At 42.2% G+C, this 24,432-nt stretch overlaps 1 protein-coding gene across 3 annotated transcripts; it reads left to right on the forward strand.

Annotated features, from left to right (window-relative positions):
• The first annotated feature begins 14 nt into the window (after window positions 1-14).
• FAM217B (family with sequence similarity 217 member B) lies at window positions 15-24,432 on the forward strand. 3 transcript variants are annotated; one of them, XM_044296905.1, is made up of 3 exons: window positions 15-465; window positions 5,768-5,840; window positions 23,255-24,432. In XM_044296905.1, exons 2-3 carry the CDS (start codon window positions 5,803-5,805, stop codon window positions 24,375-24,377), a joined length of 1,161 nt encoding a protein of 386 aa, XP_044152840.1. In that variant the 5' UTR covers window positions 15-465; window positions 5,768-5,802; the 3' UTR covers window positions 24,378-24,432. The 3 variants fall into 3 exon arrangements, with proteins under 3 accessions (XP_044152840.1, XP_044152839.1, XP_044152841.1); XM_044296904.1 differs by lacking the exon at window positions 15-465 and adding an exon at window positions 570-707; XM_044296906.1 differs by lacking the exon at window positions 15-465 and adding an exon at window positions 726-841.

Genomic DNA, 24,432 nt, shown 5'->3' on the forward strand with positions numbered 1-24,432 from the left:
ATGGTATTGTTGCGTGTCAGCTGTGTACATGTCCTTCCTGGTGATTGGATCAGTGCATTTTCATATTGTCCTGGCTCGGCCTCTCTAGTAGAACATTCCTTCCCCTTTGGCCACACAGTCAGGATTCTGCATGCAGTTCTGGAAGCAGAAATCCTAAGGAGAGAAAGTATAAGGGACAGATACAACGCCTCCTCTTTCCAAAACTGCATGCAGAAACCTGACCGTGTGGCTGTGCCCTTCCTGCTGTTAAGAAATTAGATTTTGCAGAACAGCGTGTAGACGATTTTCTGTGTGCTAAATGAATTCCCTGACAAAATCAAGGAACTATGTATCAGTCCGGACATTGAGGCATTACTTTTCATCACGTACATGTGCCTTGCCACTGTGAACAAGCTTGGGCAGCTGCACATACATCACATGCGTCTCCTGTCTACACTGAAGAAGCAGCAGAATCTGTTGCCTCAGGTATCCGTGCTAATCTATATTGTGCCAGGCTCTGCCCATAATCCTTTGCTGTGGTAATGACAGCCCTGTCCCTCTGAGGTTTGGGGGTGGAGTTGTGGTTTATTTACTCATCTCACAGCAAGAATTTCTCCAGGGCCAGCACATAGAAACATAGAATGTGTCGGCAGATAAGAACCATTTGGCCCATCTAGTCTGCCCAAGCAGTGCCAGGGTGATGGCAGATAATGGAGACGGGCAGGCAGGTAAGGAGGGTGCAGTGAGGAGGACGGCTTCTGTCACGCTGGGCATGTGCTTTATGTTTTGCAGTAGGGGGCTACTTTCAGCAGTGAAATGCAGGACTGACACAGTATGACCAGGAACAGAGCAGAAAAGCATGGTAACGTAAGAAAGGATGCCTGTAATTGCACTATGGTGAAGTAACATGAAGATGCTGTGATGCATGTATGTTTATTACTTCTGCTTTTCTGCCCCATAGTATCACTAAAGACCAGGGACTAAAGCGCCTACTTACAGTTCTCATTTCAGGTTGTCATTGTGAGAAGATTGCATTCTCTTGTGATCAGTATGAAATATTGATAAGGCACATATGAAGCGTGTGCGTATGTCTTCTTCATGAAAGCTGTTATCTGATTTACATATTTAAATGATTTGTATAGTGAGAATTATTTGGAATTAATGGAAGTCTGAATTATTTATTTGATGTCCGTACTGTTACATTCTGAAATTAATTAAATGAAATGTGTATTTTAATGATTGTATATAAGCTTTGGTGAGTTAAAGAGGACCCGTCACCACTCCTGACATCCTTGTTTTAAGGCTTCTTTCACACTAGCGTTAGGCTTGTCCGGCGGGGGACGCTGCATCTCCCGCCCGTCCTCATTATAGTAAATGGGGCGGGGCCGGGCCGGACTTTGAGCAGCACACATGTGCAAGCGTAACGTCAGTGTGAAAGAAGCCTAATAGCTTCATGCATTCCCCATCTAATAACAATTCTGGAGCATCTATTCTGATGTCTGTATGTTGTCCCATTCCTTTATTATTTTACTAGAAGTTATGAATGAATTGCTATTAGCCTTCAGTAAGGGTACAGACGGGGGTAACCAGTTGGGGGGGTGTACCTGCACAGACTGACCCTATCCAATCAGTGCTGCCATTGTCAGACCATTAGGTGGTAGTTCAGTAAAGGTCCCTTTATACGGGTCAACACAGCAGGCAATTATCAGGAACACTCCTTCCTGATAATTGCCCTGATCATATGAAGGGGCCTTTAGACTACATTCACAAAAATGACCATGAAAAAAAGGACACACTGTCAGTTTTTCACGGCCATATGTCTACCATTTTTGCATCCATTTTCTGACCCCCAGCAGTAATAATGTCCCCCATAGGGGCCCCCACCAGTAAAGTCCGGATTAAAAATCCAAAGTCAGAATTGTAACACGTCACAAAATTTTGCTATGCATAACTATGCCTAAATGAATAAAGCAATTGGAAAGCATTAAATAATTTTGAACAGAACAAGTTTTACTCCAACTATTACCTGATCTACATCAAAGTTTGCATAGTAAACCCCTAAAAGACCATATTGCACAAGTGTACCCATTTTTAACGGACGTTAGACAGGTGTACTCTTGTCTAAGTGACTATGAAAAACGGCCCCATTGTTTTCATTGGGGTCTGTCTGGCCATGAAAATTGCCAAAAATAGGACATGTCCTATTTTTTTATGGCAGCTGTTCACTGGCCGGTAAAAAGATGACCATGTGAATAGCCCTACAGAGGTTTGTGTGAATGTAGCCTTAGGGCTCATGTTCACGTTGCGTTTGAACCTTCTGTTGGATATATACAGTACAGACCAAAAGTTTGGACACATCTTCTCATTCAAAGAGTTTTCTTTATTTTCATGACTATGAAAATTGTAGATTCACACTGAAGGCATCAAAACTATGAATTAACACATGTGGAATTATATACATAACAAAAAAGTGTGAAACAACTAAAAATATGTCATATTCTAGGTTCTTCAAAGTAGCCACCTTTTGCTTTGATTACTGCTTTGCACACTCTTGGCATTCTCTTGATGAGCTTCAAGAGGTAGTCACCTGAAATGGTCTTCCAACAGTCTTGAAGGAGTTCCCAGAGATGCTTAGCACTTGTTGGCCCTTTTGCCTTCACTCTGCGGTCCAGCTCACCCCAAACCATCTCGATTGGGTTCAGGTCCGGTGACTGTGGAGGCCAGGTCATCTGGCGCAGGATGCTGTGGTAGCCATGCTGGTTCAGTATGCCTTCAATTTTGAATAAATCCCCAACAGTGTCACCAGCAAAGCCCCCCCTACACCATCACACCTCCTCCTCCATGCTTCACGGTGGGAACCAGGCATGTAGAGTCCACCCGTTCACCTTTTCTGCGTCGCACAAAGACGGAACTAAAGATCTCAAATTTGGACTCATCAGACCAAAGCACAGATTTCCACTGGTCTAATGTCCATTCCTTGTGTTCTTTAGTCCAAACAAGTCTCTTCTGCTTGTTGCCTGTCCTTAGCAGTGGTTTCCTAGCAGATATTCTACCATGAAGGCCTGATTCACACAGTCTCCTCGTAACAGTTGTTTTAGAGATGTGTCTGCTGCTAGAACTCTGTGTGGCATTGACCTGGTCTCTAATCTGAGCTGCTGTTAACCTGCGATTTCTGAGGCTGGTGACTCGGATGAGCTTATCCTCCGCAGCAGAGGTGACTCTTGGTCTTCCTTTCCTGGGGTGGTCCGTATGTAGGCCAGTTTCTTTGTAGCGCTTGATGGTTTTTGTGACTGCACTTGGGGACACTTTCAAAGTTATCCCAATTTTTCGGACTGACCGACCTTCATTTCTTAAAGTAATGATGGCCACTCATTTTTCTTTACTTAGCTGTTTTTTTCTTGTCATAATACAAATTCTAACAGTCTATTTAGTAGGACTATCAGCTGTGTGTCCACCTGACTTCTCCACAACGCAACTGATGGTCCCAACCCCATTTATAAGGCAAGAAATCCCACTTATTAAACCTGACAGGGCACACCTGTGAAGTGAAGACCATTTCAGGTGACTACCTCTTGAAGCTCATCAAGAGAATGCCAAGAGTGTGCAAAGCAGTAATCAAAGCAAAAGGTGGCTACTTTGAAGAACCTAGAATATGACATATTTTCAGTTGTTTCACACTTTTTTGTTATGTATATAATTCAACATGTGTTAATTCATAGTTTTGATGCCTTCAGTGTGAATCTACAATTTTCATAGTCATGAAAATAAAGAAAACTCTTTGAATGAGAAGGTGTGTCCAAACTTTTGGTCTGTACTGTATATGGTGCTAGGTTTTAATTATATATTCCTCCTATGGAATGCTTTGACTCCTGTTACTGTATAGAATTACCGTTATACTTCTTAAACTTTCATGGAGATAAAATCTTTGACTACTCATTAGTACTCAGTTCAAAAAGGTACACTGACTTATACCAGCCTTTCATTAGACTAAATAAGGTGCACTGACTTATACCAGCCTTTCATTAGACTAAATAAGGTGCACTGACTTATACCAGCCTTTCATTAGACTAAATAAGGTACACTGACTTATACCAGCCTTTCAGATTAGACTACATAAGGTACAATGACTTATACCAGCCTTTCATTAGACTAAATAAGGTGCACTGACTTATACCAGCCTTTCATTAGACTAAATAAGGTACACTGACTTATACCAGCCTTTCAGATTAGACTAAATAAGGTGCACTGACTTATACCAGCCTTTCATTAGACTAAATAAGGTGCACTGACTTATACCAGCCTTTCATTAGACTAAATAAGGTACAATGACTTATACCAGCCTTTCATTAGACTAAATAAGGTACAATGACTTATACCAGCCTTTCAGATTAGACTACATAAGGTACAATGACTTATACCAGCCTTTCAGATTAGACTACATAAGGTACAATGACTTATACCAGCCTTTCACCAGACTTCATAAGGTACACTGACTTATACCAGCCTTTCACTAGACTACATAAGGTACACTGACTTATACCAGCCTTTCACTAGACTGCATAAGGTACACTGACTTATACCAGCTTTTCACCAGACTTCATAAGGTACACTGACTTATACCAGCATTTCACCAGACTCCATAAAGTATAATGACTTATACCAGCCTTTCACCAGACTACATAAAGGTACACTGACTTATACCAGCCTTTCACCAGACTCCATAAAGTATAATGACTTATACCAGCCTTTCACCAGACTACATAAGGTACACTGACTTATACCAGCCTTTCACTAGACTACATAAGGTACACTGACTTATACCAGCCTTTCACCAGACTTCATAAGGTACACTGACTTATACCAGCCTTTCACCAGACTACATAAGGTACACTGACTTATACCAGCCTTTCACCAGACTACATAAGGTACACTGACTTATACCAGCATTTCACCAGACTCCATAAAGTATAATGACTTATACCAGCCTTTCACCAGATTACATAAGGTACACTGACTTATACCAGCCTTTCACCAGACTACATAAGGTATAATGACTTATACCAGCCTTTCACCAGACTACATAAGGTATAATGACTTATACCAGCCTTTCACCAGACTACATAAGGTATAATGACTTATACCAGCCTTTCACCAGACTACATAAGATATACTGACTTATACCTGCCTTTCACCAGATTACATAAGGTATAATGACTTATACCAGCCTTTCACCAGACTACATAAGGTATAATGACTTATACCAGCCTTTCACCAGACTACATAAAGGTACACTGACTTATACCAGCCTTTCACCAGACTTCATAAGGTACACTGACTTATACCAGCCTTTCACCAGACTACATAAAGGTATACTGACTTATACCAGCCTTTCACCAGACTCCATAAAGTATAATGACTTATACCAGCCTTTCACCAGATTACATAAGGTACACTGACTTATACCAGCCTTTCACCAGACTACATAAGGTACACTGACTTATACCAGCCTTACACCAGACTACATAAGATATACTGACTTATACCAGCCTTTCACCAGGCTACATAAGGTATAATGACTTATACCAGCCTTTCACCAGGCTACATAAGGTATAATGACTTATAAAGTCCTGATGCATATGCCAAATGCTCACTGTTCCTCTTTCACCTTCTCTCCTCTGTTTGGGGCTTTGTATATTAGTCTTATTTCTTTTAATAAATATGAAAGAACATTATTGCCTGGTACATCACAGATTGTCCTGATTTCTGATATCTCTTTTTGTTTCCCCAGAGGAAGTGAATATTTGAAATAAAATAATAAATGCTATGAAAAAAGTCAGCAGACCTACAGCCATTCACGAAAGGTAGTTGTCTACTTTTTTAAAGTTGTTTTAGCCTCCTAGAAACACATTGGACTCTGTTTACTCTCACACCAGTTTACTTCCACTCTTAGATCCCTTTTGACACAAGCGAGTTTTCCGCGCGGGTGCAGTGCGTGACTTGAACGCATAGCACCCGAACTGAATCCTGACCCATTCATTTCAATGGGTCTGTGTACATGAACGTTGTTTTTCACGCATCAGTTCTGCGTTGCATGAAAATCTCAGCATGTTCTATATTCTGCATTTTTCACGCAGCCCTGGCTCCATAGAAGTGAATGGGGCTGCGTGAAAAACGCATTACATCCGCAAGCAAGTGCGAGTGTGATGCGTTTTTCACTGATGGTTGCTAGGAGATGTTGTTTGTAAACATTCAGTTTTTTTATAACGCGCGTGAAAAACGCACCAAAACGCATTGCACCTGCACGGAAAAAAGTGAACAACTAAACGCAATCGCAGACAAAAAGGACTGAACTTGCTTGCAAAATAGTGCGAGTTTCACTGAACGAACCCTGAACGCATCCAGAGCAAATCCATCATGCTCATGTGAAAGAGGCCTTAGGGCTTCTACATGCATGTTTGTACTGGCGTTTTTCTCGCTATGGCTTCAGCTGTGTGAACTACCGGTAAAAAAATTTACGGCTTTTTGCCCCTCAAAATGACACCTACGGTAATTAACAAAACATCACTATTTAAAGAAAAAACGTTCACATTATATGCTTTTTTGTAGCATTTTTTTGGGCATTTTGCCCATATAGTTGGTGTCATTAAACTGGTGTAAAGTAGAACTGGCTTATTTGCCCATAGCAACCAATCAGATTCTACCTTTCATTTTCCAAAGGAGCTGTCAAAAAAGAAAGGTGAAAATTGTTTACTATGGGCAACAGTTTGATGAATGACCTCCAAGTGTTTTTTTATGATGTTTTCTTCTGTGCCCTGTTTTTTTTTTTTTTTTTATAGGATAGTATGTACTCCTATGATGTCGCATCCTATGTAGCAGTAAAACAGCATTAAAAAAACAAAACACACTTGCACATTCAAATGGGATAAAAACACCAGACAATTAGGGAAATAATGCATCAATGAAAAAAATGTTATTGGTCCGAAAAATCCACTTAAGGGTGAAAAAATGGCACTGCAAAAAAATGCCTGTTTATGCTACCAGTTAATCCTATGTGTGACGCTGGCCTTAAACAAGTTGTCCTGGATTTTTATATTGATAGCCTTTCCTCAGGATTTACCATCAATATCTGATCGGCATGGGACTGACACCCTACACCCCTGCTGATCAGCTGTTCCAAATGGTTCTGGTGCTAGAACTACACAGCTCTGTCTTTTCCATCGTGGTCAGACTTGGCTACCTCAGAGCGGCTCCCATTAAAGTGAGGGCTCATACACATGACCGTATATGTGTTTTGCGGCCCGCAAAAAATACAGATGGAGTCCGTGTACATTCCATATTTTGCGGAACATAGTGTGCTCTCCACATCCATTCCGTCCCAATAGAGAATGAATGGGTCCGCAATTCTGCAATGATATGGAATTGTGAATGAAGCCTAATTTCAGTTTTTTTTGTGGACCCATTGAATTGAATGGTTTCGCATACGGTCCGCAAAAAAACCCAGAATGGACAGGGAAATAAAATACGTTTGTGTGCATGAGCCCTGAATGTAAGCAACAGTGCAATTACTAGATTGATCCTCTATACCAGGGATCAGCAACCTCCGGCACTCCAGGTATTCTGAAACTACAACTCCCACAGTGTTCCATTCACTTCTATGAGAGTTAGAACTACAGCCAAGCAGTTTGCATGCTGGGAGTTGTAGTTTCACAGCAGGTGGAGTGCCAAAGGTGGCTGATATCTGCTCTATATAGTGGACAGACCTAAGTAGTTCTGACTCTTATTACTGGTGCTGGAAATTCTCCTATGATATAAAAATCCTAGAAAACACTTTTAAAGCTATCCCATTAAACTCTTAAGCAGCTTCTTTGCAAGAAAAAAAATATATAGTTTTTGTACTAGCAACATTTTAATTCTGTTAGACTTGAGGTCATAATAGGATAGGTTCAACCTTTTGACTTTTGTTGAGTCCAGTGTTGTCATGCATAAGCGACATATGTCAGCAGAATCTCATATTGCAGCCTTAGGATTTGGTCCTGTAATTTCAAAGTATATGAATATAAAAATTAAGATATTACACAATGGTTTTCACATTTTTAATGTGCATCCAAAACCCTTGTTTAACTCCTTAAGGACACAGCCATATTTCACCTTAAAGGGAACCTGTCACCGGGATTTTGTGTATAGAGCTGAGGACATGGGTTGCTAGATGACCGCTAGCACATCCGCAATACCCAGCCCCTATAGCTCTGTGTGCTTTTATTGCGTAAAAAAACGATATACCCAAAATCCCGGTGACAGGTTCCCTTTAAGGACCAGGCCATTTTTTGCAATTCTTACCAGTGTCACTTTAAGTGGTGATAACTTTAAAACGCTTTGACTTATCCAGGCCATTCTGAGATTGTTTTTTTCGTCACATATTGTACTTCACGACACTGGTAAAATGGAGTAAATAAAATGCATTTTTATTTATAAAAAAATACCAGATTTACCAAAATTTTAGAAAAAATTGCAAATTTCCAAGTTTCAATTTCTCTACTTCTATAATACATAGTAATACCTCCCAAAATAATCATTACTTTACAGTCACCATATGTCTACTTCATGTTTGGATCATTTTGGGAATGACATTTTAGTTTTTGGGGACGTTACAAGGCTTAGAAGATTAGAAGCAAATCTTGAAATTTTTCAGAAATTTTCAAAAACCCAATTTTTAGAGACCAGTTCAGGTCTGAAGTCACTTACTTTTTGGGGACGTTACAAGGCATAGAAGTTTAGAAGCAAATCTTGAAATTTTTCAGAAATTTTCAAAAAACCAATTTTTAGAGACCAGTTCAGGTCTGAAGTCACTTTGTGAGGGTTACATAATAGAAACCACCCAAAAATGACCCCATTCTAGAAACTAGACCCCTCAAAGGTATTCAAAACTGATTTTACTTACGTTGTTAACCCTTTAGGTGTTCCACAAGAGTTAATGGAAAATGGAGATAAAATTTCAGAATTTACATTTTTGGGCAAATTTTCCACTTTTGTCCATTCCTTCCAGTTTCAAAGCAAGGGTTAACAGCTAAACAAAATGCTATATTTATTGCCCCGATTCTGCCGTTTGCAGAAACACCCCATATGTGGTCGTAAACTACTGTACGGGCACATACAGAAACTACACCCCTCAAGGTATTCAAAACTGATTTTACAAACTTTGTTAACCCTTTAGGTGTTGCACAACAGTTATTGGCAAATGGAGATGGAAAATTTGCCCACAAATTTAAATTCTCAAACTTCATTTTAATCAATTTTTTCCAGTAAGAAATCAAGGGTTAACAGCCAAACAAAATGCTATATTTATTGCCCCGATTCTGTAGTTTGCAGAAACACCCTATATGTGGCCGTAAACTACTGTACAGGCACACAGTAGGGTGTAGAGGGAAATGTGCGCTTTGTGGTTTTTGGAAGGCAGATTTTGCTGGACTGGTTTATTTATGCCATGTCCCGTTTTAAGCCCCTCTGATGCACCCCTAGAATAGAAACTCCATAAAAAGTGACCCCATTTTGGAAACTACTGGATAAGGTGGCAGTTTTGTTGGGACTATTTTAGGGTACATATAATTTTTGGTTTATCTATATTACAATTTTGTGAGGCAAGGTTACCTTTTTTTTTGCACCATTTTATTTTATTTTTTTGACCTGTGTTCATCTGACGGCTTAGGGGGGTATTTTTATAGAGCAGATTCTTACGGACGCGGCGATACCTAATATGTCAACTTTTTAAATGTATTTTAGTTTTACTAAATAATATTTTAGAATTTTTTTTAATTTAGTTTTAGTGTCTCAAGTCTGAGAATCAGTTTTTTATGCGATTGTCAGTGGCTAAATTGGGATATAAATTTAGTACTCCATGGAAGTGTGGTACTCCCTGAAGCAACCAATAATGCAGAGGCCCGGATGATCGGGGCACGTGTCACAGTAAGTAGTGGTGTCCTTTCATAACCCCTCCTGTGACACACTCTGCACCTTTTTTGGGTCCATCCCTTCTTTCCAGTATGGGGGACCACACCTGGAAAGTGTTGGCCAGGGAAGATCCGGGCGCCTCCAGTTCCCGAGGTAATCCGGCCTGCTCTTTCCCGGTCAGAAAAGATTAGGTCCTTGAGGACTGCCTCATAGAACTGAAGGAATGTCCCTGTGTTGCCAGCGCTCCGGTACAGCACAAAAGAGTTGTACAAGGCAATCGCAACCAAGTAGATCGCAACTTTTTTGTACCATGCCCGGGTTTTGCGCATGGCGTTATATGGCTTGAGGACTTGATCAGATAGCTCAACTCCTCCCATATGCCGATTGTAGTAGACGATACAATGGGCTTGAGGACCGTTGCCGCAGTACCTCGCACGGGGACAGGGGTAATGCCGTTACCATGAATTGTGGACAGTACAAGGACATCCCTCTTGTCCTTATATCTGACCAGCAACAGGTTTCGACTGGTAAGGGCACGGGTCTCACCCCTGGGGATAGGTACCTAGAGGGGGTGGGTAGGGAGGCTGTGTTGATTTTTCTGCACAGTCTCACAAGTGGACGTGGATCTGGCAGCGAGGGACTGGAACAAGGGGATACTAGTATAAAAGTTATCCACGTACAGGTGGTAACCCTTATCTTGCAGTGGCTGCATAAGGTCCCACACAAGTTTCCCGCTAACACCCAGAGTGGGGGGACATTCTGGGGGTTGAATACGGGAATCTCGCCCCTCGTACACATAAAACTTGTAAGTGTACCCTGAGGTACTCTCACAAAGTTTGTACAGCTTCAGGCCTTACCTCGCCCGCTTAGAGGGAACATACTGGCGGAAAAGGAGTCTCCCCTTGAAAGCAATGAGAGACTCCTTAACCGCCACCTTCCTTCCAGGTACATAGGCCTATACAAATTTGGCCCCAATGTGATCGATGACCAGCCTGACTTTGTACAGGCGGTCATAGGCAGGATCACCTTGGGGGGGACATGCTGCATTATCTGAATAATGCAGGCATTTCCGGATGGCCTCAAACCGGGACCGTGTCATGGCCGTACTGTAAAGTGGGGTCTGGTAGAGGACATCCCCACTCCAGTAATGCCTGACACTAGGTTTCTTGACTAGGCCCATGTGCAGCACGAGGCCCCAAAATGTCCTCATCTCGGCTGCACTGACTGGGGTCCAGCCACTGGGCCTAGACAAAAAGCGGCTTGGGTGTTGAGCAATGAACTGTTGGGTGTACAGGTTCGTCTGCTCCACCATCAGATTTACAAAGTGGTCACGGAAAAAAAGACTAAAATTGTCGTATTCAGTGAAGCCCCCTGTGAAAATCTGGATTCCTGGTTGGCCTACAAAATCAGGAATCACAGGCTCATAACGCTCTGGGGTATACCAGACAAGTTCACCGGCAGGGGGCTCCGGTGGATTTAACTGGTGGGCCCGAAAACTAGTACGAGCCCCAGAGCTGCTCGTACTAGGGTAGGCCACTGGGTCCCTAGCATGGCGGTCCCCTTGCTCCGCCTAGTGCCGTCTCCGCCGCCTTGGGGGCTCATCATCATCGCTTGGCGTATGCCTCCTTGGCCGAGAACATCCGGCGAGCCATAGGGGAGTGTGTGTGTGCGTGCGTGTGTGGAAAACTTTATTTGGTGTGCGTGTCTGTGGGGCCACGGGTGTTCGCGAACTAAACCTAACAGACTAAAGACTAACTAAAAAAAGGGCAAAAAATGTGAAAAATATAATAATTCAAAATCGCTAATCAACCGTCCGAAGTTGATCAGCGGTGGGGTGTGCGATGTCCTTACAGTGACCGGACGCTAAGAGTGCCGGCCACAGTCAGCGTACGCACACATTAAAAAAAAACTGCTTGCCCCCAAACTAAAAGTTGGGGGGGGGGGGCAGGGGGGCAAGTTGCAGCATCCCTGGGGGGTCTAGGGTCACACAGTTGTGCTGTGGACCCCAGACACCCTGATTTAGGGTGATACAATCAAAAAAATGTTTTTTTTCTTCTCACTAAGGCCTCATGCACACGACCGTTGTGTGCATCCGTGGCCGTTGTGCCGTTTTCAGTTTTTTTTCGCGGACCCATTGACTTTCAATGGGTCCGTGGAAAAATCGGAAAATGCACCGTTTGGCAGCCGCATCCGTGATCCGTGTTTCCTGGCCGTGAAAAAAATATGACCTGTCCTATTTTTTTCACGGCCAACGGTTCACGGACCCATTCAAGTCAATGGGTCCGTGAAAAAACACGGATGCACACAAGATTGTCATCCGTGTCCGTGATCCGTGTCCGTGATCCGTGTCCGTTTTTTCCTATCATTTCAATGGCAAACTTGACTTTGATTTTTTTTTCATTTTTCATGTCCGTGGATCCTCCAAAAATCAAGGAAGACCCACGGACGAAAAAACGGTCACGGATCACGGACCTACGGACCCTGTTTTTGCGGACCTTAAAAAAAAACGGTCGTGTGCATGAGGCCTAACTTGCCCTAAAATATCCCTGCCTAATCTAACCAGTCCCTAGCCTTTCCCTAATTACCTGGGTGCTGGGGCACAGATGGGGGTGCTGGGGCACAGATGGGAGTGTTGGCTGGAGATCCGTGCGGCGATCCACGTGCAGCGCTCCTCTCTCCTCGGCTCCCCGGACACAAAATGAGGAGGAGAGGAGCATTGCGGTAATTTGAACCTCCCGCCCCTGCAGCCGACTAATGAGAGTGATCCTGAGAGGTGATGTCACATCACCTCTCAGGATCGCAAAATGGTGATTGGTGGTGTATTATCACACCACCAATCACCATCCTGTTCCGGGTTATCGGGTCCCAAGAGACCTGAATAACCCGTAAATGCAGCAAACCGCAGGTCTAAATTGACCTGCGGTTTGTTGCGATCGCCGACATGGGGGGGGTCACAGGACCCCCCGGCGCATTTAGCCAAGGTGCCTGCTCAATGATTTGAGCAGGCATCGGATTTCCGATCACCGGGCGGCGGTGATCGGAACTATACATGACGTACCGGTACGTCATGTGTCCGGAACAGGTTAAAGAGGACCTGTCACCACAAAATGCAATTGGAAAAAAACATGTTATAAAGCGGGAGAAGCTGACCTATAACATGCTGCTTTCAGATTGCATTGCATTTTGTGGTGACAGGTCCTCTTTAATCCCTTAAGGACCAGTGCTGTACATGTAAGGTGCTGTGATCTGGCGGGTGCAGGAACTGCGCCCGCCCGATCAGAGGCGGGGTCCGGCAGTCACGGACAGCGGGACCCCTGCTGCATGCGCTGCATTGGTGAAATCACCAATGCAAGCGCATTAACCCTTGATATGCCGCGGTCAACACTGACCGCGGCACGTACGATGTGTGGAGGGAGGGAGAGAGCGAGCAGCCATCGGGTCCCCGCGCTGCTGATGGCAGGGAAGGCAGCCCGATGCCTTCCTTAGGCATCGTGACTGCCTTCCGTGACAGCCTGTGAGATCCAGCCCCCTGTATCTCACAGGCAATAGGCTGTAAGTGTATTACATTCAGTAATACACATACAGCCAATTCATCACAATACAGAAGTATTGTGATGCATTGTAAAGGGGATCAGACCCCCAAAAGTTGAAGTCCCAGAGTGGTACAAAATAAAAAAGTGAAAAAAAGATTCAAGAAAAGATTCAAGAAAAAAAAAAAAAAAAAGCATCCTTTTCCCAAAATAAAGTTAATTTAAAAAAAAAAAAAAAATAGGGAAAAAAAGAAAAGTAGACATATTAGGTATCGTGTCCGTATCGACTGGCTCTATAAAAATATCACATGACTTAACCCCTAAAATGAACACCGTCAAAAAAATACCAATCTAACCGTCACCTCATCTTCAAAAAATTAGCCCCTACCTAAGACAACCGCCCAAAAAATAAAAAAAAACTTTGGCTCTTAGACTATGGAGACACTGAAATTGCTCAGAATGGTTATTGATCCCTGCCTTCCAATGTTTACCCGATCCACTGCTGGTCTCCGCCTCTTGGTGGCTCTCGACACAAAAAAGGGAGGAATGCTCAGCCAATCATTGGATGTATCGATTAACTTCCTCAACTACTGCACACAACCACATTTGCATGTTGACAGTGACCAGGAAAAGGAGACTGGCGGGGGACATCATTTTGAACCATTTTTCAAAATTGTTAGTCGGATTCCTAATTTATTGATAGCTATACTTTACCTAAGCATTATGTGTACATAACGTGAGGAATTAATATAGGTGATGTGCCGGAATAGTCTCAAGAAAAATTCTTAACCACTTCCCGACCGCCCATTGACTATGAACGTCTTGGGTGGTCGGGTTTATCTCAAATCATACGTTTTTGAACTTCCTTTCAGAGATGGCTGCGCGCTAATCGTCAGTGACAGCAGGGGACCCCAGAGAGACGGTAAGGACCGTTCCTGGGTGTCCCTGCCTTCTAGATTGCTGTATACACAGCGCTCAACAAGTAAGAGGAGAAATGAATAGTGGAAAAAAAATGAAGTTAAATGTCCCTCAGAGGTCTTGTATGACCTTATAGGGGACACAAAGTGTAAAATAAAATAAAAAAGTGTTTTGAAAAAAATATATAAAAATTTCACATTTAAAAATAAAAATTCCCCCCTAATCATAGTAACATAGTACATAATGCCGAAAAAAGACATTTGTCCATCCAGTTCGGCCTGTCATCCTGCAAGTTGATCCAGAGGAAGGCAAAAAGAAAACTGTGAGGTAGAAGCCAATTTTCCTCACTTTAGGGGAATAAAAAATTCCTTCCTGACTCCAATCAGGCAATCAGAATAACTCCCTGGATCAACGACCCCTCTCTAGTAGCTATAGCCTGTAATATTATTACACTCCAGAAATACATCCCGGCCCCTCTTGAATTCCTTTATTGTACTCACCACCTCCTCAGGCAGAGTTCCATAGTCTCACTGCTCTTACGGTAAAAAATCCTCTTCTATGTTTGTGTACAAACCTTCTTTCATCCAGACGCAGAGGATGCCCCTTCGTCACAGTCCCAGTAGCTGCCTGACACTGTTTTTTGCAGCTTAGTTTGCTGTTTATTAAAATTCCTAGATCCTTTTCCATGTCAGTGTTAGGCTACTTTCACACTTGCGTTCGGGGCTCCGCTTGTGAGTTCCGTTTAAAGGCTCTCACAAGTGGCCCCGAACGGATCCGTCCAGCCCTAATGCATTCTGAGTGGATGCGGATCCGCTCAGAATGCATCAGTCTGGCAGCGTTTGGGCTCCGCTCTGCTCAGCAGGCGGACACCTGAACGCTGGGGTGTCCGCCTGGCCGTGCGGAGGAAAACGGATCCGTCCAGACTTACAATGGAAGTCAATGGGGACGGATCCGTTTGAATTTGACACTATATGGCTCAATTTTCAAACGGATCCGTCCCCCATTGACTTTCAATGTAAAGTCAAAACGGATCCGTTTGCATTACCATGTTAATGCAAACGGATCCGTTCTGAACGGATCTAAGCGCTTGCATTATAGGTGCGGATCCGTCTGTGCAGATACCAGACGGATCCGCCCTGAACGCAAGTGTGAAAGTAGCCTTACCAAGTGTTTTACCATTTAGTATGTACGGATGACTTGCATTATTCCTTCCCATGTGCATAACCTTACATTTGTCAGTGTTAACCTCTTCCGGAGGTTTTATGGCGTTTCTACTCTAGGGGTGCATCAGGGGGGCTTCAAATGGGACATGGTGTTAAAAAAAACTGTCCAGCAAAATCTGCCTTCCAAAACCATACGGCGCACCTTTCCCTCTACGACCTACTGTGTGCCCATACAGTAGTTTACGGCCACATATGGGGTGTTTCTGCAAACTAGAGAATCGGGGCAATAAATATAGCATTTTGTTTGGCTGTTAACCCTTGCTTTGTTACTGGAAAAAATGGATTAAAATGGAAAATTTGCCAAAAAATTGAAATTTGCAAATTTCATCTCCATTTGCCAATAACTCTTGTGCAACATCTAAAGGGTTAACAAAGTTTGTAAAATCAGTTTTGAATACTTTGAGGGGTGTAGTTTCTTAAGTGGGTCACTTTTATGGAGTTTATACTCTAGGGGTGCATCAGGGGGGCTTCAAATGGGACATGGTGTAAAAAAAAACAGTCCAGCAAAATCTGCATTCCAAAAACCAAACGGCGCACCTTTCACTCTACGCCCCGCTGTGTGGCCGTACAGTAGTTTACAGCCACATATGGGGTGTTTCTGTAAACGGCAGAGTCAGGGCAATAAAGATACAGTCTTGTTTGGCTGTTAACCCTTGCTTTGTTAGTGGAAAAAATGGGTTAAAATGGAAAATTAGGCAAAAAAATGAAATTCTCAAATTTCATCCCCATTTGCCAATAACTCAATAAGCCAGTTACTTACCCACATACAGACATTTTCTCCCAGTCCGAGCATTCTCATTTTATATACTAACCTTTTATCTGGTACAGTGTCAAATGCTTTGGAGAAGTCCATATATACGACATCCATTGATTCGCCGCTGTCAAGTCTAGAACTTACCTCCTCATAGAAGCTGATTAAATTAGTTTGGCATGACCGATCCCTCATGAAGCCATGCTGATATGGCGTTATTTGCTTATTTCCGTTGAGATGCTCTAAGATAGCATCTCTTAGAAAACCTTCAGTTTACCCACAACAGATGTTAAACTTACCGGCCTATAGTTTCCAGGCTCTGTTTTTGAATCCTTTTTTTAATATTGGCACCACATTTGCCATGCGCCAATCCTGTGGGACATTCCCTGTCAGTATAGAGTCCGCAAATATCAGAAATAAGGGTCTGGCTATGACATTACTTAATTCCCTTAGGATACAAGGTGTAATCCGTTATTTAAAACATGTTAAAAAAGAAGAAAAAAAATAAAATAGACGTATTTGGTATCACCGCATCCACAATGACCAGCTCTATAATAATATTATATAATCTAAAATTAAAATAAACATTATGCCAAAAAAGATTTTTTAGTTAGCTCACCTCCCAAAAAACATAATGTTAATCAATCAAAAAGTCGTATGTACCCCAAAATGGTAGCAATAAAAAGTTCACCTAGCCCCCCAAACAAGATAATATCCAGAAAAATTAAGAAATATGGCGCTAAGAAAATTGCAACGCAATTTATTATAAAATATTATTATTGTGTAAAACATAAAAAAAATAAAAAAATTGACAAATTTGGTATCGTTGCATCTGTAATGACTGGATCTATAAAAATTATCTACCCCATCAAGTAAACGGTATTAAAAAAAAATAATAGAAAAATGACACCAGTTTTTTTGTGACTTCACCTCCTAACCAGAAAGCTCTTAAAAACCCTGACAGAAAATTCCATGTTAGAGCCCTGGCCTATCCCCAAATAACAGTTGAAGAGCACAGTTGGGGTGGTACTGTATTCAGGAGAAAGTGGGTAGCAAATTGTGGGGGGATATTCTCCTGTTATCTTTTGTGAAAAAGAAAGTTTGGGCCTAAAGCACCATATTTTTGTAAAATAAAACTTTTTTTTTTTTAAATTTTCACAACCAAGTATTAAAAATTATATGAAACACCTGTTGAGTGAAGTGCTTGCTACACCCCTAAAATTCCTTGGGTGGTGTAGTCATTGATCACCCCCTGTAAGGCTCCATTCAGACGTCCGTATGTGTTTTGCGGATCCGATCCATGGATGCGTGGATCCGTAAAACACATACGGACGTCTGAATGGAGCCTTACAGGGGCGTGATCACCCCATATACACTCCCTGATCACCCCCCTGTCATTGATCACCCCCCCTGTAAGGCTCCATACAGACGTCCGTATGTGTTTTATGGATCCACGCATCCATGGATCGGATCCGCAAAACACATACGGACGTCTGAATGGAGCCTTACCGGGGGGTGATCAATGACAGAGGGGTGATCACCCCATATAGACTCCCTGATCACCCCCTGCCATTGATCACCCCCCTGTCATTGATCACCCCCCTGTAGGGCTCCATTCAGACGTCCATATGTGTTTTTTAGGATCCACGCATCCATGGATCTGATCCGCAAAACAAATACGGACGTCTGAATGGAGCCTTACAGGGGGGTGATCAATGACAGGGGGGTGATCACCCCATATACACTCCCTGATCACCCCCCTATCATTGATCACCCCCCTGTAAGGCTCCATACAGACGTCCGTATGTGTTTTACGGATCCACGCATCCATGGATCGGATCCGCAAAACACATACGGACGTCTGAATGGAGCCTTACAGGGGGGTGATCAATGACAGAGGGGTGATCACTCCATATAGACTCCCTGATCACCCCTTGCCATTGATCACCCCCCCTGTCATTGATAACCCCCCTGTAGGGCTCCATTCAGACGTCCGTATGTGTTTTACGGATCCACGCATCCATGGATCGGATCCGCAAAACACATATGAACGTCTGAATGGAGCCTTACAGGGGGGTGATCAATGACAGGGGGGTGATCACCCCATATAGACTCCCTGATTACCCCCCTGTCATTGATCACCCCCATGTAAGGCTCCATTTAGACATTTTTTTGGCACAAGTTAGCGGAAATTATTATTTTTTTTTTTTCTTACAAAGTCTTATATTCCACTAACTTGTGTCAAAAAATAAAATCTCACATGAACTCATCATACCCCTCACGGAATCCAAATGCGTTACATTTTTTAGACATTTATATTCCAAACTTCTTCTCACGCTTTAGGGCCCCTAAAAATGCCAGGGCAGTATAAATACCCCACATGTGACCCCATTTCGGAAAGAAGACACCCCAAGGTATTCGCTGAGGGGCATATTGAGTCCATGAAAGATTTAACTTTTTGTCCCAAACTTTAACTTGTGCCCAAAAAAAACAAATCTTCTATGAACTCGCCATGCCCCTCATTGAATACCTTGGGGTGTCTTCTTTCCAAAATTGGGTCACATGTGGGGTATTTATACTGCCCTGGCATTTTAGGGGCCCTAAAGCGTGAGAAGAAGTCTGGGATCCAAATGTCTAAAAATGCCCTCCTAAAAGGAATTTGGGCACCTTTGCGCATCTAGGCTTTAAAAAAGTGTCACACATCTGGTATCGCCATACTCAGGAGAAGTTGGGGAATGTGTTTTGGGGTGTCATTTTACATATACTCATGCTGGGTGAGAGAAATATCTCGGCAAAAGACAACTTTTCCCATTTTTTTATACAAAGTTGGCATTTGACCGAGATATTTATCTCACCCAGCATGGGAATATGTAAAATGACACCCCAAAACACATTGCCCAACTTCTTCTGAGTACGGCGATACCACATGTGTGACACTTTTTTGCAGCCTAGGTGGGCAAAGGGGCCCACATTCCAAAGAGCACCTTTAGGATTTCACAGGGCATTTTTTTCACATTTTGATTTCAAACTACTTCTCACGCATTAGGGCCCCTAAAAAGCCAGAGCAGTATAACTACCCCACAAGTGACCCCATTTTGGAAAGAAGACACCCCAAGGTATTCCGTGAGGGGCATGGCGAGTTCCTAGAATTTTTTATTTTTTTGTCACAAGTTAGCGGAAAATGATGATTTTTATTTTACTTTTTTTCTTACAAAGTCTCATATTCCACTAACTTGTGACAAAAAATTAAAACTTCCCTGAACTCACTATGCCCATCACGAAATACATTGGGGTGTCTTCTTTCCAAAATGGGGTCACTTGTGGGGTATTTATACTGCCCTGGCATGTTAGGGGCCCTAATGCGTGAGAAGTAGTTTGAAATCAAAATGTGTAAAAAATGCCCTGTGAAATCCTAAAGTTGCTCTTTGGAATGTGGGCCCCTTTGCCCACCTAGGCTGAAAAAAAGTGTCACAAATGTGGTATCGCCGTACTCAGGAGAAGTTGGGCAATGTGTTTTGGGGTGTCATTTTACATATACCCATGCTGAGTGAGAGAAATATCTCTCTAAAAGACAACTTTTCCCATTTTTTTATACAAAGTTGTCATTTGACAGAGATATTTATGTCACCCAGGATGTGTAAAAAGACACCCCAAAACACATTGCCCAACTTCTCCTGAGTACGGAGATACCACATGTGTGACACTTTTTTGCAGCCTAGGTGGGCAAAGGGGCCCACATTCCAAAGAGCACCTTTAGGATTTCACAGGGCATTTTTTACACATTTTGATTTCAAACTACTTCTCACGCATTAGGGCCCCTAAAATGCCAGGGCAGTATAACTACCCCACAAGTGACCCCATTTTGAAAAGAAGACCCCCCAAGGTATTTCGTGATGGGCATAGTGAGTTCATGGAAGTTTTTATTTTTTGTCACAAGTTAGTGGAATATGAGACTTTGTAAGGAAAAAAAAATATTTATAAAAAATCATCATTTTCCACTAACTTGTGGCAAAAAATAGAAAGTTCTATGAACTCACTATTGCTATCAGCGTATACCTTAGGGTGTCTACTTTCGAAATGGGGTCATTTGTGGGGGTTTTCTACTGTCTGGGCATTGTAGAACCTCAGGAAACATGACAAGTGCTCAGAAAGTCAGAGCTGCTTCAAAAAGCGGAAATTCACATTTTTGTACCATAGTTTGTAAACGCTATAACTTTTACCCAAACCTTTTTTTTTTTTTTACCCAAACATTTTTTTTTTATCAAAGACATGTAGAACAATAAATTTAGAGAAAAATGTATATAGAAATGTAGTTTAAAAAAAAAAAAAAATACAACTGAAAGTGAAAAATTTCAGTAAATTTCGATTAATAACAAAAAAGTAAAAATGTCACCAGCAATGAAATACCACCAAATGAAAGCTCTATTAGTGAGAAGAAAAGGAGGTAAAATTCATTTGGGTGGTAAGTTGCATGACTGAGCAATAAACGGTGAAAGTAGTGTAGTGCAGAATTGTAAAAAGTGGTCTGGTCATAAGTGGTCTGGTGTTTAAGCTAGGGGAGCTGAGGTGGTTAAGTACCAGGCCGATTAAGGCTCCTTTCACACCTGCGTTCAGGTGTCCGCTCGTGAGCTCCGTTTGAAGGGGCTCACGAGCGGCCCTGAACGCAGCCGTCTGGCCCTAATGCATTCTCAGTGGAGGCGGATCCACTGAGAATGCATCCGCCTGCCAGCGCTCAGCCTCCGCTCCGCTCAGTGAGCGGACACCTGAACGCTGCAAGCAGCGTTCGGGTGTCCGCCTGGCCATGGCCAAAAAATTTTCTAAGTTATAATGCAGACGGATCCGTTCTGAACGGAGCCACCGTCTGCATTAATATGAGCGGATCCGTTCAGAACGGATCCGATCGAATGCTAGTGTGAAAGTAGCCTTAGTTGTATATTTTCAGGACACCATTTAATTTACCATGTCTGTTTTTGGAAAATGGGAGAAAAATTATGTGGGGTTATCCTGAACAAAACACACAATTTCACCAAGGTTTTGGGGGTTTTGACATCACTCATGGCGTTCACTGTGCGCTAAAAATGAGATGATGACCTTATTCTGCGGCTCAATACAAGTAGGGTGATATTTTTTGTTTTACTTGCTATAAAAAAATACAAATCAGAAAAAATAAAAAAAAATCTTTGCATCGCCATATTTTTTTTTTATTACGTCTACAGAACTGTATGAGGACTTGTTTTTTATGGAACAAACTGTAGTTTTTATTTGTGCCATTTTTGTGCTATGTACGACTTTTATCATCACGGTTATTACATTTTGGGGGAAGGTTGAGGTGACTAAAATGTGGTTTTCATTTTGTTTCCGTTACAGCGTTCACTGCGCAGGAATTCTTTTTAAATATTTTAATAGTTCCGGCATTTTTGGATGCAGCAATACCTGATATGTTTATTTTTTTTATTTTTAATATATTTGTATTTGTAAAATTGGGAAAGGGGAGTGGTTTAAACTTTTAATATTTGAAATTCTTTTTTTAAACTTTTTTTTTTATTTAGGGGCCTAGAATCTGGGACCTTTTGATCCCTTGTCCTATTCTACCTAATAGAGATCTATTAGGGTGAATAGGATTTTGACATGCTCCCTGCTGAGCTGTGCTTGGTGCACAGCATCTCAGAGAGCTTACCATGGCAGCTTGGGAAACTTCAGAGGCGTTCAGGCTGCCATGGTAACCTTTGGACACCCCGCATTTTCTCTACAGAGGCCTTGATCGGAAAGCAGAGGGAGCCGCATCACTCTGCCTTGCCTCACAGATGCTGCAATTGGTGTTGATAGTGGCATCTGAGGCATTCAATGACAGAACTCAGCGTGATTGATGTTCCCTGTCAGTGCAGCCGGGTGTCTGGAGCGGGCAGTTCCCCGTCAGTGCAGCCTGTTTCATACATTCCCTCAACCATGGAGCAGGCTGAGGCCTGTGCTTCTTGCATCTTACCCCAACGCAGTTTTAGAAAATTCCCCTCAAAATCTTATTTGGATAATCGCCAGCGGCTGGTAATGTATGTGTTTTTGCAGAGGATCCTTTACCGATGGCTCATGTCATGTTACTTCCTCGCTTGTGCGAACTGCAGTAAAGAATTCATTATTACTTTCATATTATATTCATGAACGAAAGACCATAAAGCAATTAGTTTCACTACTTTATATACCTGTAATTGGAGGAACAATGCCATCATTACAGCTTGAAGGGATAATGTTGTGAAATCAATTGTCTGTGCTATTGTGTGGACCCTGCTGGGCACATTAACTATGTATATTGCAACTGGAACCAAAACTGTTTACTTTTTTTTTCATTAGACTGCATTTACCTACAGTATACACACACATTGACTAGTAAAGGACCTAACATGAAAATTCACAGCATCCCTCTGGGAGATTTCAGCTCTAAACGATTTCCTTAATGATTGCACAGTGTAGTTTTTTACATTATGCATAGTAATAATCTAAACTCAGATTACAGCAATACAAACTAGGTCCTAAACTCAAAACTTCTTTATATTCACTCACTGTTACTGGAGTCATTTTACTGTATGTGCATTATATATGTACTATAAAATGTTTTTTTTTTTTTTCACAAGTAAACATATACTTTAAATCTTCCAATAAGAGCCTCTATACACAGGCTGAGAATCGGGGCAATTATCAAGTATAAATGTTTGCGCCCAATAGTCATCCCTGCTCATTGTCCACTCTATCACCCCTCTTTTTTAAGACCTGCCGTGAGCGAGGAAAAGTTGCAGATTGCAGCGCAACTAACCGCCTAATATAGGCGTATTTCAGGATAGTAAATGACCCCCATAATGTCAGCACAATTATAAATGTCCACATTAATATAAAGTACTTGTTTTCTTTTTATCCAGTGCTGGTTTTGCTTCTCATGAAAAATGTAAAGCACAAGAAATGAAAAAGGAGTCGTTAAATGAATGTTGTTATGGAAACCAGCTTACAAATGACACCCTTTCTCCGAAAAACAGATCACAGCATTATTCCAGCACGTCAGACAGCAGAATGCTAGAACCAGTTAAATCTACGGAGCGGCATGAGGCAGTTTGGGCTCTAAGTAATAGGTCATCCATTGACAATACGACCAGCTCTCAATATAGTCAGTCTCTGGAAAAACTATTCCTGGGCTTAGAGTCAGTCCGGCTCTCAACAGAAGATGAGGACAGTGCCAGTGACCTTTCAGATTCTGAAAGAGTTCCTATCCCACCATCACCACTGACACCTCCTAAGCTGAATCTACGAGCCGAAGAGATCAATCCTGGTTATTTCAGTCAGCACGTGAAATATGGGTGCGAAGATTATGAGTATTCAGATTTTCTGCCTCCACCTTACAACTCCTGGAACCTTCACCAGGTCTCCATGTTTCTCAATAAGGAAGGCAAAAATACCTTACAGTCGACAGCATCAGCCCCCCTAGAGAGATATGTTGACCGTCTTCTCCAGTTAGAATGGCTTCAAATGCAAACTGTGCAATCTGAAAAGGCAAAAAAGTCTAGACCTCAGACAGTTCCTGCAACATGCCGTAATGGAAAATCTCCAGGAAAATGTAAACCTTGGCAAAGTCCATTGCCCACCAAACTTTTATCTGGTTTAGATAGTGTTCCCAAAACAAACAATGGACAGGATAAAAATTCTCACAAAAAATATGCCCACCGTGAACTCTGTGGTGCAATGTGTTTGCGGAAAAGCTGCTCAACTGTTTCTGGAACAGGAGAGATTCTCCCATCTGCACCGAAACAAACTCATGATGTGAAATGTAAGAAAAAAACTGTAACAAACTGTCAGCAAACAAAAGCCATGTTATTAGCTGACTCCAAGATGCTTTGTGCTGGCAATATTAGACCTGAGAGGCAAATTTCCATTTTGAGTAATACAGAAAGCCTCCCAAAGCAGACCAAAGGCAGTAAAATTAGGAAAAGTGCACTGTCAGTCAATAGTCAGGTCACAAATAGACACTGTATAGCAGAACAAAAAAAGTAAAAGCAAAAAGTCAACAGTCAGGTATTGTCAGTTTTTAAGTAAAATATAGTATATA

This window comes from Bufo gargarizans, chromosome 6 (assembly GCF_014858855.1).
Source record: "Bufo gargarizans isolate SCDJY-AF-19 chromosome 6, ASM1485885v1, whole genome shotgun sequence".
NCBI classification, from domain to species: domain Eukaryota; kingdom Metazoa; phylum Chordata; class Amphibia; order Anura; family Bufonidae; genus Bufo; species Bufo gargarizans.

What these genes read in the sequence shown, in the direction of transcription:
- FAM217B (XM_044296905.1), top strand. Translation starts at nt 5,803, where the DNA reads ATGAAAAAAGTCAGCAGACCTACAGCCATTCACGAAAG. An exon ending in CCTACAGCCATTCACGAAAG is followed by an intron (nt 5,841 to 23,254) that starts GTAGTTGTCTAC and finishes CTTTTTATCCAG; the next exon opens with TGCTGGTTTTGCTTCTCATG.